Genomic DNA, 16618 nt, shown 5'->3' with positions numbered 1-16618 from the left:
TTTTTTACAATGGTCTTTACATTGCTTTCATGTGCAGACAACCACAGCTGCAGACCTCAGTCTATGGTAGGCATCTCAAGCAATTCGAGTTTTTCTGGTAATGTCATGACTTTTCTTTGCTACTTAGGAACACTTCCAGCATCACTGGTGACATTTTGCCTGGGTCCCATGGTGTTGTTCAAGATTTACTGTATTGCACTAAACATAGTGAAAAATATGCAGGAACCACGAGAGATCACTTTTTTTTTAAGTTTTTTTTTATTATTTATCAGAGAGAGTTCATAAGCAGGCAGAGAGGCAGAGAGAGTGGGGTAGGCAGGGTCCCTGCTGAGCAGAGAGCCCAATGCAGGGCTCCATCCCAGGACCCAGAGATCATGACCTGAGCCAAAGGCAGAGGCTCAACACACTGAGCCACCCAGGCGCCAGACAGATGACTTTTTACTGCCATACTCAACTTATGGAGAGACGAGCAGCTTACACACCTATATTTCTGTATATTTCGTGGTAGTAAATGATAAAAGAGAATAGCATCTACATATATTTTATGCACTCGTGACATACCTTTTTCTTAGGGTTTTTTAATTTAATATTTCTAAGCTAGTTGGCAAGCATTTTCAAGTTGTTACAAACCTCCAAAAACTTTTCCAACATATTTATTGAAAAAAATCTGAGTCTAAGTGGACTTGTGCAGTTCAAACCTATGTTATTCAAGGGTCAACTACATGCATAAAGTATTGAACAATATACTTTTTAAAAATGTCAATAATTCCCTCTGAGTGGTGGTGGTATGGTGATTTTTTTCTTTCATTTTACTTTGTGTATTTTCTAATTTTCCTACTCAATATATATTGATATCTACTTAGTCATTGCTTTTAAAATGTAAGTAATTTGAGAAGTTTTCTAAATTCTTTCTACATTTGCAGAAACCAGGGTTTCAGAGTCAGAGGTAAAATGCTGGAACTAGGACTGGCTCCAAGTTCAGGGCCATTCCTGTCACACAGTGCTCAGTGAGCTCCGAGTAGATGGCAAGTGCTTACAAGGCAGGGGCTCTACTGTGCTTCCCTCGTTTCTCCCTGGTACTTAGCCTGGTGTCTGGCCAAGTAGTAAGCGTTCAGGGACTATTTACTGGATTGAGTATCTTTCGGGGTAAGGCCCAGTATTTTTATGAGTCTTATTTTTCACACGAACATACACACAAATACTAACCTGGTTTCATATTAATTTTCCAGAATCTTAGTATGCAGATTTTTCCTTTCTCTTTCCATATGATTTCCCTTGGTGGGGGGGAAGGCCCTCACTTTGTTATTCTCTACCTGTGTTAGCTTATGGGGCCCCATCCTGAGGAGACACCTCAGAGAAAGACCGCATTTGGATTTGCTCTGGGATCTTTCAGTTGGACAAACTCTCTTCCCTTTCAGCAAATCTCCGTCCACTGCCTCAGCTTTCCAGTCGTGTGCTGTCTGCACTTGTCATGCTTACATGTCACTCCTGTGTCCCCCTTGTCAGAGATGTTCACTGGACGTCACTTGTCCTTTCCCTCTCTTCTGTCCCTTCCCTCCCTCTCATGGGCAGTCTTTGTCATTCTCTGTCCAGCGGTCCTTCCTCTTCTTAGTCTGATTCACTTCCCTTAAAGATGTTATCTACACTGCCTACTTCAGCATGTTCTGGTTACATTTCTCTAGAGGGTTCCCTCTCCTGAGGGTCCTCTGGCTTCTCTGTTTACTTCTCAGACTGCAGGCTCCACCTGATAATTGTCACTTGTCCTACATCCTCTGCACGTGCGGGGTCCAACTCACTCACTTCCAGCTGTTCTTTCCCTTCCCTTTTCTGTTTTTCTTCTTTGTTTTTGTTACCACTTTTACAAACGCCTCCTCCCACTCTCTTTTCCCTTGTTATTCTTCTAAGATCCCCTTACCCTCATCGTGGCCCCTTGTGGATGTTTGTAGGGTCTCTCAGGAACTTGTGCCCACCATCCGTTTGAGCCTTTACTACTTCCTTTCTCATTTTTATTGGGCCCTAACTTGGGACAAGTGTAGACACATTGGGTCAGAAATGAATGTGACTCCCTTTTTTGGCCTGCCTTGCCATCGTGTCTTGGCACACCACATCTCGGCCATTTTATACTTCTAGCAGCTCTCTTGAGCCTCACGTGAAACATTTTTGAACTTCCTGTGTGGAATCCCAGCTTATCTGTGGTAGCTCTGTTCAACAAAGTTAAAGTCAGGAAACACAGACTGGCAAAGGATTTTCACCCCCTCATGCATAAATGTCTCTCATCAAAAAAGATATCAAAGGGGCACCTGGGTGGCTCAGTGGGTTAAAGCCTCTGCCTTCAGCTCAGGTCGTGATCCCAGGGTCCTGGGATCAATCCCCGCATGGGGCTCTCTGCTCGGTGGGGAGCCTGCTTCCTCCTCTCTCTCTGCCTGCCTCTCTGCCTACTTGTGATCTCTGTCAAATAAAAAAAAAAAAGATATCAAAAAAGATAGTGTAACTATTTATTTAAGATTGAGCCTGTCCCTGAAAACACAGATGTTACCTGTACCCCCTGTGCTACCAGGGAAGGACCTTAGGAAATGGTTCTGTGCCCAGATGCTCTAGCCTTTGCTCTTCTCAGAAGTGTTCGATGGAAGTGACCACCACCTTAACCAGATTCTTAGGCTGCATTTGTTTTCTCAGAGCAGTTGAGCCTTAAGCCCTTTCTGTTCAGAGCAAGGACAACAGCATTTTTATCTAAGTCTGGATACTCACCACTAGTATGTGAATACTTGCTTTGAAGAGTGCCAGGTTCAACTCCACTACTAGTTTTTGTATACTTCCTACATGGTCTCTAAGAAGCTCCTTGTTTCATCCACATATTGGTTCTTGATTTTTATTAATGGTATAACTTGCTTTATTTTAGAGCTGCATTTAGATGCATAATTAGCCATCGCCATCTTTATTAAAAATGACACACACCTTTTTTTGGACTTATCTGAAAAAAATATAATAGTTAACCCACTTGTAAAAATAGACACAGCCATTGACCAAATGGAAGACTGTTATTTAATAAAATGGTCTCTATCCTTTCCATTTATTAACCTTGGAGCATCATCTGTGACCTTTTTTTTCCCCCAATGAGTGAAGAATTCTATGAACTCTGGTTGCCTGCTCTTAATTTCCAGAAGTTGCCCCAGGTTTGGAGTGCTTAGTGTCTGTATTTGAGAAGCGTCTTTCTTTTTCACTTGTCAGTGCTGGGCCTTATGCATCCGCTGATGGTACTAGGAGATGTTGACAGGGTGTTCAAGAAGCAAAAGTGATTCGTACTTTGGTCTTACTTGGGTGTGTGTGTGTGTGTGTGTGTGTGCGTGCGCATGCGTGTGTGTGTGTGTGTGACATGGTGTGTTTATTACCCAGGCTGTTGCAGGAGCACACTGAGATTTGGTTGTGGACAAAAGATATTGTTTAAGTTCATTGAGCACATTTTATGTACTTTTCTCCTAGTAAAGAGTTGAAGAAGAAAGAAGACAACCAAATACACAGAAGTGAAATGAAAAATTAAACCAAACAGTTTTTGTTCAGAGTTAAGAATTTTCAGATACTAAGAAAGAAAGGAAGGACTGCTGCTTCTTGTCCTTATGAAAGAATCTAGAAAAATCAGAAATGAGGTATGAGTAAAAAACTAAATGTGGCCTTTTGACCTTCATTGCTATAAACCATTGTGATTGTTATTGATCAGAGTATTGGTACTTGTATTTATTTATTAGTAATTACATCACCATTACATGACCACTTTTGGAAAATCCATAAAGAAAAAAAATATAATTGGTATTCAGTCAACATGAAGGAAAAGTATTTACACTGTTAAGATGTCCATTAAGCAATCATTTAATATTATTGTATCTGTAATATGGTTGTGTATATGATGTTATGTTCAGAATATGAAGTGTATGCTTTTGAAATTTAGCTTTATTTAAGAGATAAGCAGCTTCAGAATATTGTGTGTTCTAAATGGTCCCAGTGAGAAAGACATTAAAAGAGAACAAATTTGTTTGTTTTGAATGAATCATATATGTACCTTGATACATATAAACTAAAAATGGTCTTTGGCTAGACTGGCAGCAGGGTTTCAAATTTCCTTACTTTTAAAAAAGAACATTTCATATTTAAGCATATAAGTCATTTGTAGACTTATATTGTTGAATATTTATTTTAGTCTTAACATTTGTTCTTAAATTATTACATTGCATTATTTATTGCTTGAGTTCCGTAATTAATGGTGTCATTACTATGTGACTGTATATTTTAAAGTGTTATAAAGGAAAGGTCATTTGTTTTGTTTTTTTTTTCTTGGCTCCTTTCTCAACCATGTGATTTTAAGTCTGTCAATAAAATATTTAACCCCACAGAGGTCAAAACTAATATAGTATCAGAAAACGTATTTACCAAATTAAGCAATTGGATCAATTAAAATAAGAAGTGAGAAAAACAGTGTTGGGCATTGAGGTGTAAATTTTGCCCAGATGTATACCCGATGTGAAATATCTTCTAGTAAAAATATATTTGGCTCCTATCCCGGCACATGTTGTAGAGGCATGAAAATTGGTAAACATGTCCCTGCTGTGTAGAACTTAAAGGGGAGAGCATTTTGGAAGGTGGTGAGTGGCACCAAGCTCCCACTGTCCTGGACGCACACGTCTGTGCTTCAGGTATAGCTGGGCCCAGAAGGCTGGAGTCACCCTTGTGCGAGCTTGTTTTGTCTGTCTTGTGAATGCACTTGATAATTACAGAATTAAATATGCATCTTTCTGCAGTTTCAGCTCATAGTTTTGAGTTATGTGTTGATTCTGTGATGTAGGTTTTAATCACAAAGGATTTCAACAAGCTGCAGAAAGATTTTAAAACAAGATAGGGTACCTGGGTGGCTCAGTCAGTTAAACATCTGCCTTTAGCTCAGGTCATGATCCTGGAGTCCCAAGATCGAGCCCTACATCAGGCTCTCTGCTCAGCTGGGAGTCTGCTTCTCCCTCTGCCCCTCACCCCACTCTTGTGCACTCTCTCTCTCTCTCTCTTTCTCTCAAATAAATAAGTAAAATCTTTAAAAATAAATAAATAAAAATTAAGACAAATGTAGGGTGTGGGGGTGGTTCAGTTAGTTAAGTGTCCAGCTCATTTTCAGCTCAGGTCACGATCTTCAGGGTCATGAGCTCAAGCCCTGCATCAGGCTCCCTGCTCAGCAAGGAGTCTGCTGGAGATTCTCTCCCTTTCTCTCTGCCCCTCCCCCCACTCACGTGCTCTTCTCACACTCTTTTGCTTTCAAAAATAACTAAATAAATCTAAAAAAATTAAATTAAGACAAATGAGGGGTGCCTGGGTGGCTCAGTGGGTTAAAGCCTCTGCCTTTGGCTCAAGTCATGATCCCAGGGTCCTAGCATCGAACTCCACATTGGGCTTTCTGCTTGGCAGGGAGCTTGCATCCTGCTCGTTTCTCTGCTTGCCTCTCTGCCTACTTGTGATTTCTGTCTGTCAAATAAACAAAATCTTAAAAAAAAAAAAAAAGACAAATGAAATATGTCAGGGAAACTAAACATTTGCTGAGGTCTTGATGTTCATATGAAAAATAAAGGGTTATTTTTGTATTGCAGCTACTAAAGACAAAAGTAAGAATTGAGGCAAAATGAGGAATAGTTGGTATTACTCAAAACCCAGTCCTTTTCTCTTTTGTCCTGTTGACAAATAAGATTCCAGTTGTGTTCATGAATGGATTAATAAAATGTCTTTATCATACTCTCAGATATGAGGTGGAACAGAGGACAACCTAAAAGTGCTCTCCAAGCACAAGTCCAAATTATAGTCAAGTAGAGGAATCAGACAGGAGAATCTATTTGAAGATTCTGAAACTGCACATTTTTCTTAGTAACAGATTAGTTTTATCTTCATTCTGAAATTAATAAATTTTGTCCCATTTTATAAAGTCTCTTTTCTCCAAACAAGTAACAATTTTTGACACTTTTTCTAGATCTAAATATTTTTAAACCATTCTTAGAAATTTATTTCCCATTTGATTCTACTTTATCTTGAACAATTAAAGTTTCTTCAGTATCAAAACTATACCATGAATAAGATTTACAAAGCTAGAACAAAAATCAAGTTTGTTTGTTTGGATTTTTTAAAAGATTTTTTATTTATTTGAGAGAGAGAGCATGAACAGTGGAGAGGGGCAGAGGGAGAGGGAGAAGCAGACTCCCCACTGAGCAGGTAGCCTAACTCAGGGCTCGATCCCAGGATTGTGGGGATCATGACCCAAGCCAAAGGCAGATGCTGAACTGACTAAGCCACCCAGGCACCTCAAAAATCAAGTTTTTAAAGACTTAAGACATGAAACATTTTTCACCATGATATAAATGTATGTTTAAAATGTACATTTTAAATGAAATCAATATTTCTAAATGGCTAATACTTGGTACTTTTAAAACCTTGTGTAAAGTTTCTTTCTAGAAAAGCAAATACTTGACCTTTATTTTAAGTTATAGTAAAGTTTTCTTAAAGGAAGTTATTTTCTGTTTAGGAAGTTCAACAAGAGTATATCTAGGAAGTAACTTACCATTTCATATCTTCATGTGACATGCCACTTTATATATTTAACTCACATATTTCTTTAATACTATTTATTTACTTTAGAGAGAGAGAGTGCATGTGTGCACAGCGGGGGGAGGGGTAGAGGAAGAGATAGAATCCTAAGCAGGTGCCAAACCCAGCATAGAGCTTGATATGGGTCTCCATCTCCCAACCCTGAGATCACGACCTGAGCTGAAATCAAGAGTTGGACGCTTAACCTACTGAGCCACTCAGGTGCCCCTTAACTCACAAATATTTTTGAGAGTTATAAAGTTCTAGAACCTATAAAATTCAAAACCTTACACTTTTTTTTAAAGATTATATTTTTAAGTGATCTCCAGACCTAACATGGGGCTCAAACTCACAACCCCAAGCTCAAGATTCACATGATCTACCAACTGAACCAGCCAGGCTCCCCAAAAACCTTACATTTTTATTGATACATATTTAAATAATTTACAGCTGAGAGCCATATCTGTTAAGGTAAATTATGAGAACATTTTTCAACAAAGCAACTTTTTAAAGCTATATGTTTGTTGATTTCTGCTTCATTGAACTTAATGACAGAAAATATTCCCCAAATCTTCACTTTTTGTGTATGATCTTATTTACTCTTCGCATCAGACCTATGAGATAGTTAGAATCTTCCTGCCCTATAAATAGGGAAACCAAGATTTTGAAGGTAAAGTAATTTGTCCTAGTGCACATGACCAGTAAACATCAGCGCTTGGTTGTAAATGGAGGTTGTCAGACTCCACTGGGAGGTCTCCAAAGTGCGGGATCTCAGTTGCTGTAAAGAGGAAGCCAGTAAATGCTTACTGTTGGAGACTCCAGCACAAGCTAGAATAAAGAAGCAATTTAGATGTACCTACAACCACACTCAGACTAGAAAGATCTAATACGTCTTAATGCAACAGGCACCTAAATAAAATGAAATATATCTGACTTAAAAAAAAATTTTTAAGCTGATAACTTGTTTGTCCCATAATTATTTTGGTAAATCTTTACTCCAAACTCTAATTCTTACATTTTCTGAAGAAACCAATTCTGTGGAATCAAAGTAATACATGTACAGTAACATATTATTCAAGAAACAGAAAGGCGCCATTCCAGTCATATAAAAGATAATAAAAACATCAAGAGTCACGTCAATCAAAGGGGTCTGTTGACTGGCAAACTCAATCTATGGATGGACCCAATTATCTGCAGGAGAATTGATGTCAGCATCATTTAGGGTTAACAATGGACCAACGAGGCAGGAGCAGACAGCTACTCTCTATAGAGACCCAGAAAGCAAATTTGGTAATGAGGCTCTTCATTCATCATATCCTTCTGCTCTAATTATTAAAGTGAATAGGAAATACTTTAAGTTAAGGCGGGAACTGGATAACATAAAAACATTTGTTTTGTAAACACAAAGAATGCTTTTTTTTTCCTAATGATCCTCTTCAAATCTACATCAAGCATATGTTCCCAGTACACTGTTTTCTAAAGTTGCTCTTCTAACACCTCATATTCATGCTGATGATGAATGGGTTATTTTTGTTATCTCAAAAAGGGAGGGTAAGACTGGTAAGAGTCTACAATTTTAATTTCTACTCTTCAACGTAAAAAAGGTGGGGAGAGGTTCACAAGTACATATGTCACCATAGTACATGGTCCACTGCCATCAATTACATCAAAATAGCCCAAATATATCTACCGCAGTGCCATTTCTAAAAGTCCTGAACACTCTAATTTTACTTACTCTGGTTCATTTTTTCTTAATTCATTAGTTGATCCTTATCAAGTGATTGTGAAAGAACATGGTAGAAAAAAATGCAGGAATGTTTTGTTTATACAACCTTTATGTAAGTAAAGGCATATACTGCTAGCCATTTAAAATTGCCTGGGATGGAAATGATTTGCTTAATGAAGATAAAAAGTAAAGTCTAAAAGGAGAAAAGAGAAAGGAGGTGAGGAAAATAACTGTTGGCAGAACAAAAATTAACCGAAGTTTGAGAAAAGCAGTCATGAGACCAAAGGAAGGTTCCCTGGAGAAAAGTGTGGTCTCTTCAGTTCGGTTTTTCAGTGTTTTCAACCGACAATCTGTAGTTATATTTTTTTTCTATGAAGTTTGTTCACAGAGCCATTTTGTATAAATGTTCCACATAATTTTTTCTGAGCTATGGTTCTTCACTTTAAAGTAAATGGAAGATGGTTAAGCACGGTAATGTTTTTAACCATCCCTGCCTGTTCTACTGAAGTTAATGTTCAGAAGTATCCGCAGATACTACTTTTAGCAACTAAATATTTCCATGGTGGTAAAGAAATGTCAGTAAAATCTATGTACTTTAAGAACATCAAATTCTTATTATACTTATCATGTGTGCAGGCAGAGTACATAATAAACTAGTCTATAGCAGCTGTAAATTTCTGAGGATTTATCTAACCACAAATACATTGAAATGGGGAAATAGGGCTATATTAAACCATGCAAGATGCTGCTGGAGTTTTGCCATTTCTGCAACATCCTGTAATTAATTTATCATGACAGGTCTGGCAAACTGAAACATCCAATACACTTGCAACAGACTGTTGTACCATAGTTGCTGGAGATCCTGCAGCCACATAAAGTCAAGGTAGATTTTTCTTTCAAACGTGAATATAGTACTGTTGTATTTAGAATGCCCTATAGCCAAGGACAGACTTGTTGTCACTTTTGAATTTCAAAAAAAAAAAAAGAAGAAGAAGAAGAACATCTAGAATATAGAACAGATCCTGGGCTGAGATAAGGAGTTTAGTCTGTCCTCTGCATTTTGTGGTCTTTTCCTGAAGAGGGATAGCCCTGGGTAGGAGACTGATACAGTCCAGTCAACCCTTCCCATGCATGCATGCCTGCAGCTAGATACAATGGGTTTCTCTCCTAGGAGGTTTGACGGTCACTTGCCTTCTGGTAGTCTCTTGGACACATGCTCTTCCTGAAGAGAAGACTCACAAGACCACCTCATCCATCTGGGTGTCCTCCTCTTCTGGAAGTCACAGTCCCGCCATTTTGCAAACTTCAAGCACGGATGAATTCAGTATTTATCCCTTCTCCAACATCCTCCAATCTAAAGAAAGAAAATAATGTAATAATGGGGTGGGGATTTTTGTCAAAATCTATTTTCTTACTAAACAGTGAGATCCCGGGTCCCTGGCTGGGTCAGACTCAGCAGAGCATGTGACTCTTGATCTCAGGGTTGTGAGTTTGAGCCCCACGTTGGGTGTATAGTTTACTTTAAAAAATAATAATAAACTCTGAAAAAAACACAATGAGTTCTTTGTTAGTTTGTATCAGTGTAGAAGAATGATCCCCTCTTTACTTGGTGTGTCATCTGATACAGGTGTTACCGTGGTTGATGCTAAGGATAGATCTTAGTAAACAAGGCTTCTTGCTACAGAAGTAGAGAGGTACCACCACTCATTAAAATATGAAATCTACCTTGTACCAATGTCCATAGCCTTGCCCATATCCTTTGGAAGGTCAGTATTCCTCAGACCACAAACGAAAGGACCCAATGGGGTCTTCCTTGAATCTGGAAGTCTCAGTGAGAGGGGATGGTTCCCAGGTGGTAAACGGTAAGATGGGTGTTGCTCAACAGAAACAGGTAAGAAGCCAAGCAAACACAGTGGTTCTAGTTCCAGCCCAGTCACCAAAGGCTAACTGTAAACACTTTATGCTCTTTGTATTTTCTCTAGTGGTTGTCTTTTCCTTGCTCCTTACTATATTGAAAATGGATCGTATCTCAGAGGACCTGACAAGCTTGTGCTTGGGCCTAAGTTTAAAAACAAACAAACAAACAAAAAATGGCATTCCCCAAACTGAATAACCCGAGGGAAAGTGAACAAGAGAGAATGTAGGAAAGTGTTTATACCCTTCCACCGCCTACCTCCCAGCTGCCTAAAAAGTTCCCTTCAGAGCTCTTCTATGTAAAACTTTGGAAATTAGATGGATAGTATGTATGTGTCCAAAAAATAAACAAAGACTCTTCTTTGATACACCCCCATTAGGTAACTTGTCCAGGATCATAAAAATCAAGGGCAGGACTCTGCCTTCTGCTGATTCCCCTGCTCCTGCTGTTTACTTGTTAACATTCTTACTTCACTTAAAAACCACATTACCAGGATGCCCGGCTGGCTCAGTCGGTAAAGCATGTGACTTTTGATCTCAGGGTCCTGAGTTTGAGCCCCACGTTGGCTGTGGAGCCTACTTAAAAAATAAAAATTTTTTTAAAAAGCTGCATTACTAAATCCTAATGCTGAAAATGCTCTAAATATTCTCAACCTCATACACAACTAAAAGTAAACATTCCATGTAGAGCATGGTCTACATTCAAATAAATCCCCTATAAAACTAGGTTATTAGAAGTGATGAATTTGAATGGATGAAGTTTGGAAGAAGGTTAGAGTCTGGAGAATTGACATTTTTATCCATGCATGGGAAGAGGGTTTGTTTTTTTTTTTAATTTTTGTGTTTTTACTTGACAACTAGATACAGAGAGGGACTAATTCTGTTTACATATATCAAAAGCTGGAGTTAACTACTTTCCTAAATACATTTTTATAATTCAGGATCTCAATGATTTTAACACTTTTAATGTTTCTTAAAAGTGTGTGTTGGGGTGCCTGGGTGGCTCAGTGGGTTAAAGCCTCTGCCTTCGGCTCGGGTCATGATCCCAGGGTCCAGGGATCGAGCCCCACATCAGGCTCTCTGCTCAGCGGGGAGCCTGTTTCCCCTCCTTTCTCTCTGCCTGCCTCTCTGTCTGTGATCTCTGTCTGTCAAGTAAATAAATAAAATCTTAAAAAAAAAAAAAAAGTGTGTGTGTGCCTGAGCATGCACACACATTCACTTAGTCAACAGCGCAGGATTGCGCCCTGGTTGTCGAGCATCGGACAAGAGCTGGGTGAGCAGTTGAACCAGGAGCCTCAACTCCTCTCACCTTGAAAATGTCCCATGTTTTATGGGCGTTGTCACCCCACTGTGTTTTTCAGAGGACCTCACCAAACATTACCAAATTTGAGCCTCATTAACAACCTTTATTACACAGAAAAAGCATGATTCTTCCATTTTTCAAACCAGGCACCAGAAGGTTAAATGATTTGTCCAACAACTGTCAATCAGAGTTCAGCTCTCCTCCTCTCAGCCTTGTGTTCTTTCCAACCAGGAAAACTTCTCACTGACATCTGAAAACTGTGGAAATAAATTATGTGGAAAGCCAGCAAATGTTTACTATACAAGAGGCCACTATAAATTAATAAGACTAATTTAGATGTGTCTTTTGGAATTGAGGGATGATCTCTTTCTGTAGTCAGCTCTCAGTTGTTTGCATTTTTGCTGGCATCCTGTATTTGTAGATTTTAAATGTGAGAACTTAAAATGAAGTTAGCCCAAAAAGAGCATGTAAAATATTTTTAATTATGTTTTATAGTGCAAAGAGGCAGAAGGTGTACAGAAAATGCCAGAGTCCCTTTTCCAAAACCTTTTCGTGAACCAAGTAAAACAAAGTCATTTCATGCATTGTATATTTAAGGCAAATGATTATTGTTCATGCAAGTTACACTTTTTGGTAAAGCAATAATTCCCCCATTTGACCTAAAATGTCATTAGATCAACTGAGCAACTTGGAGGTACCACAGAATATTTCATAAAATGCCAACATGGCATATCACACCGTGCTTGAAACCACTGGCGTCCCTGACCACTGCACTAAATCCATTCAGCTTTTCCTGTTTGCTTAGAATAATGACTGTAAATCAAGTCCTGCGCTCTGATCACAGGAAACTCTCAAATGAAATTCAGTCACCTCAGAAGTGACAGCAAATGTAAGAAACTGGGTTGGGGCGCTTGGGTGGCTCAGTCAGTTAAGCGCTCTTGGTTTCTTTGGGCTCAGATCATGATCCTCAGGGTAGTAAGATCAAGCCCTGAGTCGGGCTCCTTGCTCAGCAGGGGTCTGCTGGAGACTGACTTTCTCTCCCTTTCCTTCTGCCCCTCAACCTCAAGTACGTGTGCACTCTCTCTCTAATAATAAAATCTTAAAAGAAAAAAAGTAAGAAACTTGATTGTTATCTGGAAATTCAAGCAGTAAAGCACAGCACAGATCTCCATGATCTGTCCTCTGCTGCTTCTCCATTTTGTGATTCATGTGTAGGTCCTCTTCACATTTCAGCAAGACCACAGTACTTCCCTCCAAGCACCATTGCTACCTTAAAGCCCTTAGGTAATGTCGACTTGAAAACACAGTTCCACACCATGCCTTTGCCAAATATTGCCATTCGGGTTTCATCTTGGTTGTCACATGCAGCAAGATTCCTTTTCTCATTATTAATGACCTCCTTCCTCACTGTGTTCTCATAGTGTCCTCAAAATAATGTCCATCAAAACACTTACTAGCACCTGACATTGAAACGGAGTCTATTGATCAATGTGTTATTTAACATTAACTAGTATATAATTTTTGATCAATGCATTATCTCCTATTTCTTGTGTGACTGAGATAATTCTTATAAATGGGTGTTTGTGCTCAATATCACAGGATGTTCCCAAGTGGAATATATATATTTTTTTTAATTCTAAATAGCAGGCAGGGAGAAGGGAACCTATGGAAGGAATCTAAGAAAATGTCATTAGTCTTTCTATAGTACCTTTCCATGGTCATAGCAGTCTTTTGTCTTTTTTCCTTCTCTCTTCCCTTTCTCACACTCTCCCCTTTTCTTTTTTTCTTTTCTTTTCTTTTTTTTTTTTTTTTTCTGGCTCTCTTTTGTCTTCTTCGCTGCCTGACATCAGCCAGTGGCATTTACTGAATTCAGCATTAAACATTAAAACCATGACACATCACCATCTAAATGTGTTCTTCAAACCAGGGAATCCAAGATGGAGGACCCATGCAAGCAGTGACTTCTACTCAAGCCCCCAGGTGCATTCCAAGCAACACTGTATTTACATAAAAACACAATCTTAAAATGTAGATGGAGCCCTCCTTTTAAAAATGTCTTTAACTTTTTTTTATTGAGGCAAATTATCCAGAAGATTAAATCTGATTTGCATAATATTTTGCATTCCCATTCATCTGAGGGTAGAAACCCTTCAGAAGGCTTCTAAAATTTGTGTATGTCTGAACCATGTTGCCTGTGAATCTGATATCTCAACCATTCTTTTCTTAAATCTCCAGTAGTTTTCTGAGAGAAATGATTCCTAGATTCATAAACAGAAGTCCATACTATGATTGTTGCTAAGTCTGAGCAACTTCCGTTGAGGACTCACAGCTTCGTGTTATCTATTTTTATGCCTGTAAGTGAATCCAATCATTTTCATCACCCATATTTTTATCATCTAAAACCTAAACGCTTCAAACAACTCTTTGTTCAACAAGCAAGCCCAATATCCAGCCCAGCATGTTTACCTAAAAAGTCGAAGGAGCTGCCTGGAGACCCTGAGGCAGAGGTGTGGGAGTTGGGCGGGGGTGGGGAGGGGAGCACACATTTCTTGGCCTGGGTCCAGCAAAGGCAGGTCTGCTTATGGTCATAACACTATGCACTTGGATTTCTGTGGGACTGATGTTCAAGATGCTGCTCAACACATTTAACTTTTATTCTTGATGTGCTTTCAACTTTTGATCTTCTCATTCTCCTTAGGATTAGTTTAAGTCCTAAGTGTAAACAAGAGTCTGGGCAGCTTCTTGAGAATGTGGGCCATTGTGGGTAACCTCACTATGACACTCACTCTGTCTGCACACCCAGGGAAATAGGATTTTGACATCTGTCCTATTAAGTAAGTTACTCTTCAGCACTACTGGATTATTCCACTCAAAAATTTATGGAACCATTTTAGTAGGCTTCATCCACCAAATTCACAAAATGATTGTCATTACTCCCATTCACTTTGTCCTATGCATAATTTAGCAGAAAAAGGAAAATTATTTATTATTATAATTATTCATAATTATAGACTAATTTTAATAATAGTTACCATTCACTGAGCACAGGCTAGGTACGAGGCTCCTGGTATGCATTATCTCATTTAATTTTCGGACAGTCTGGGTGGCTCTTTCGGTTGGGCGTCTGCCTTTGGCTCAGGTCATAATCCAGGGTACTGGGATCGAGTCCAGAATTGGGCTCCCTGCTCAGCAGGGAGTCTGTTTCTCCCTCTGCGTCTGCCTGCCACTACCCTTGCTTGCTCTCATTCTTTCTTTCTCTCTCTCTCTCGCTAACAAATAAATAAAATCTTCATAATTCTACAAAATAAACTTAAAAGGTAGATATTATTACTACTCCCTTTCAAAACAAAAACTGAAGCTCAGAAAGGTAATGCTCTGTATCTCCAATCACATAGCTTATAAACTAGGGTATCGGGATGATTAGATAAGAAAGTTAAACAGTTAATATTTTCCAAATGTCTAATACCTCTTGCAGAACAATCTTCAACAAAATAGGTTGATCAAAAAGGAATCTCGATATTGCATATTGCCCAGGAAATATTCACATCAAACTTCAGCATTTAAGTAAAATGTATTTTCAAATTTCATGTGCTACAGAGACATTACCCTAGTCCAAAAGGAATGGCTAATAAAAGACCACCACCAATACATTTCACCCTCTTGTGGGAATTGTGTCTGCTGGGGTTGCTTTGGGGGTAAAAGAAGACATTTGTCTATGACACTTCTTAGGGCATCCCCTTTTCAGTGTCCCTTCACCACCCTAGGGAGACCAGGCAGGCCCATTCCGTTCTCACAGCCCGTGGGACATCTCTGTCATGCCGCTGTCTCACTGTAAGTGTGACTTTGCTGCCTGAGCGTAGCATGAGCTACCTTTTCTCCATCATTGATTCTGAGGGTCTACCTCGGTGCCTGGCACATAGTAGGCACATTCAGTACTGAGCAAGGCAGATCACGGGTCCGAAGGCTTATTTTCTGTACATCGATAATTTGAGGATAAATTGTATGTAGGGATATTACCATATCATGGAAAATACACAGCAGTATCACACCATTACAAATTCCTATGTATTTTTCTATTTCCTCTAGTAAATTTATTTCTTATTCCCTTTCTTCCCCACCCTCCCCACCCCTTTCCAGGACTCAGCTCCTAGCACTGGCTTTTCAACTCTTACATTCTCTTTATTTACAGTCAAAATTATTTGCAATACTCCACACCTTCTGGCTTCCAGCTGGTACTTGTATCCAGGGGCAAACAAAAGCAAGACAAACACATATTGCATCTGTACCTTGAAACAGCCTCAACTCCAGGTGGTTGAAAGGACTCCCTGGGGCACCTGAAATTCAGGTGGGGCCTTAGCAGTGTTTCAAGTCCAGCCCGCCCGTAATTCCCCTTTCCTCCCTGCCGCGGGGCAGCAAAGAGCACGGGTGCAGAGCTGATCGCTGGAGTCCTATCTGGTGGGCAGCCATGAGGGGCAGGCTGGTTTTCCCAAGTATATTCAGCCTTGGCTTCACGGAGACTACAGTCAAAGGACGTCACGGGTCTACCACTGTTTCCCAAAGAGCATTTTCCTCCTGGACTGACGAGGAAAATCCTACTTCCTACGGTTTTCCTCCAGAACTACTGCACTATGGACAATCCATGGGGCCAGCCCTTGGCGAACCAATGCACTCAACCCCTCCAGGCCAGGTTGGGGTGCTTGCTCGGGGGGCTCGGACTCTCCCTTCACTGCTCAGGGTTATCTTGTAGCACCCATGTATCTCAAGGCATGTCAACACTTCCATTACAAGCTCCCTTGTCACTGATTCCTAACATCAGCACAAATAATCACCTGGCCTTCATCCTGGCAGGAAGGAAGAGATGCAGATAGCATAGTTAACAAGAAGGTAATGCGTGTGAGTCGTTCGGTATTAGCTAATTATTTTCTGCCTGGGAGAACCAGATACACGGTGGCAACGCTTTTTCTGGCCCCACAGCTTTAAAACATCCCTAACTGGAAAATGGATGTGAATCCTGAGAGGAGGGAGGGCAGGTGAAGCGGGCTTAAAAAAAGAAATATGTCTTCTTTCAG

The 16618-nt window shown here is 39.7% G+C and overlaps 1 protein-coding gene across 2 annotated transcripts in view; it reads left to right on the top strand.

Moving 5' to 3' along the window:
• AHI1 (Abelson helper integration site 1) overlaps positions 1-3711 on the top strand; it is a 207327-nt gene extending 203616 nt beyond the window's left edge. For both annotated transcript variants that reach the window (XM_032844822.1, XM_032844821.1), the window contains one exon: positions 3481-3711. In XM_032844822.1, coding sequence (XP_032700713.1) covers positions 3481-3491 — 11 coding nt within the window. In that variant the 3' untranslated portion in view covers positions 3492-3711. The remainder of the gene's footprint in view (positions 1-3480) is intronic.
• Positions 3712-16618: the final 12907 nt, after the last annotated feature.

Source organism: Lontra canadensis, unplaced genomic scaffold (assembly GCF_010015895.1).
Source record: "Lontra canadensis isolate GAN:19392208 unplaced genomic scaffold, GSC_riverotter_1.0 scaffold156, whole genome shotgun sequence".
In the NCBI taxonomy this organism is placed as follows: Eukaryota; Metazoa; Chordata; class Mammalia; order Carnivora; family Mustelidae; genus Lontra; species Lontra canadensis.
The sequence above is the reverse complement of the archived record's forward strand: the minus strand, read 5'-3'. Positions and strand labels throughout refer to the sequence as shown.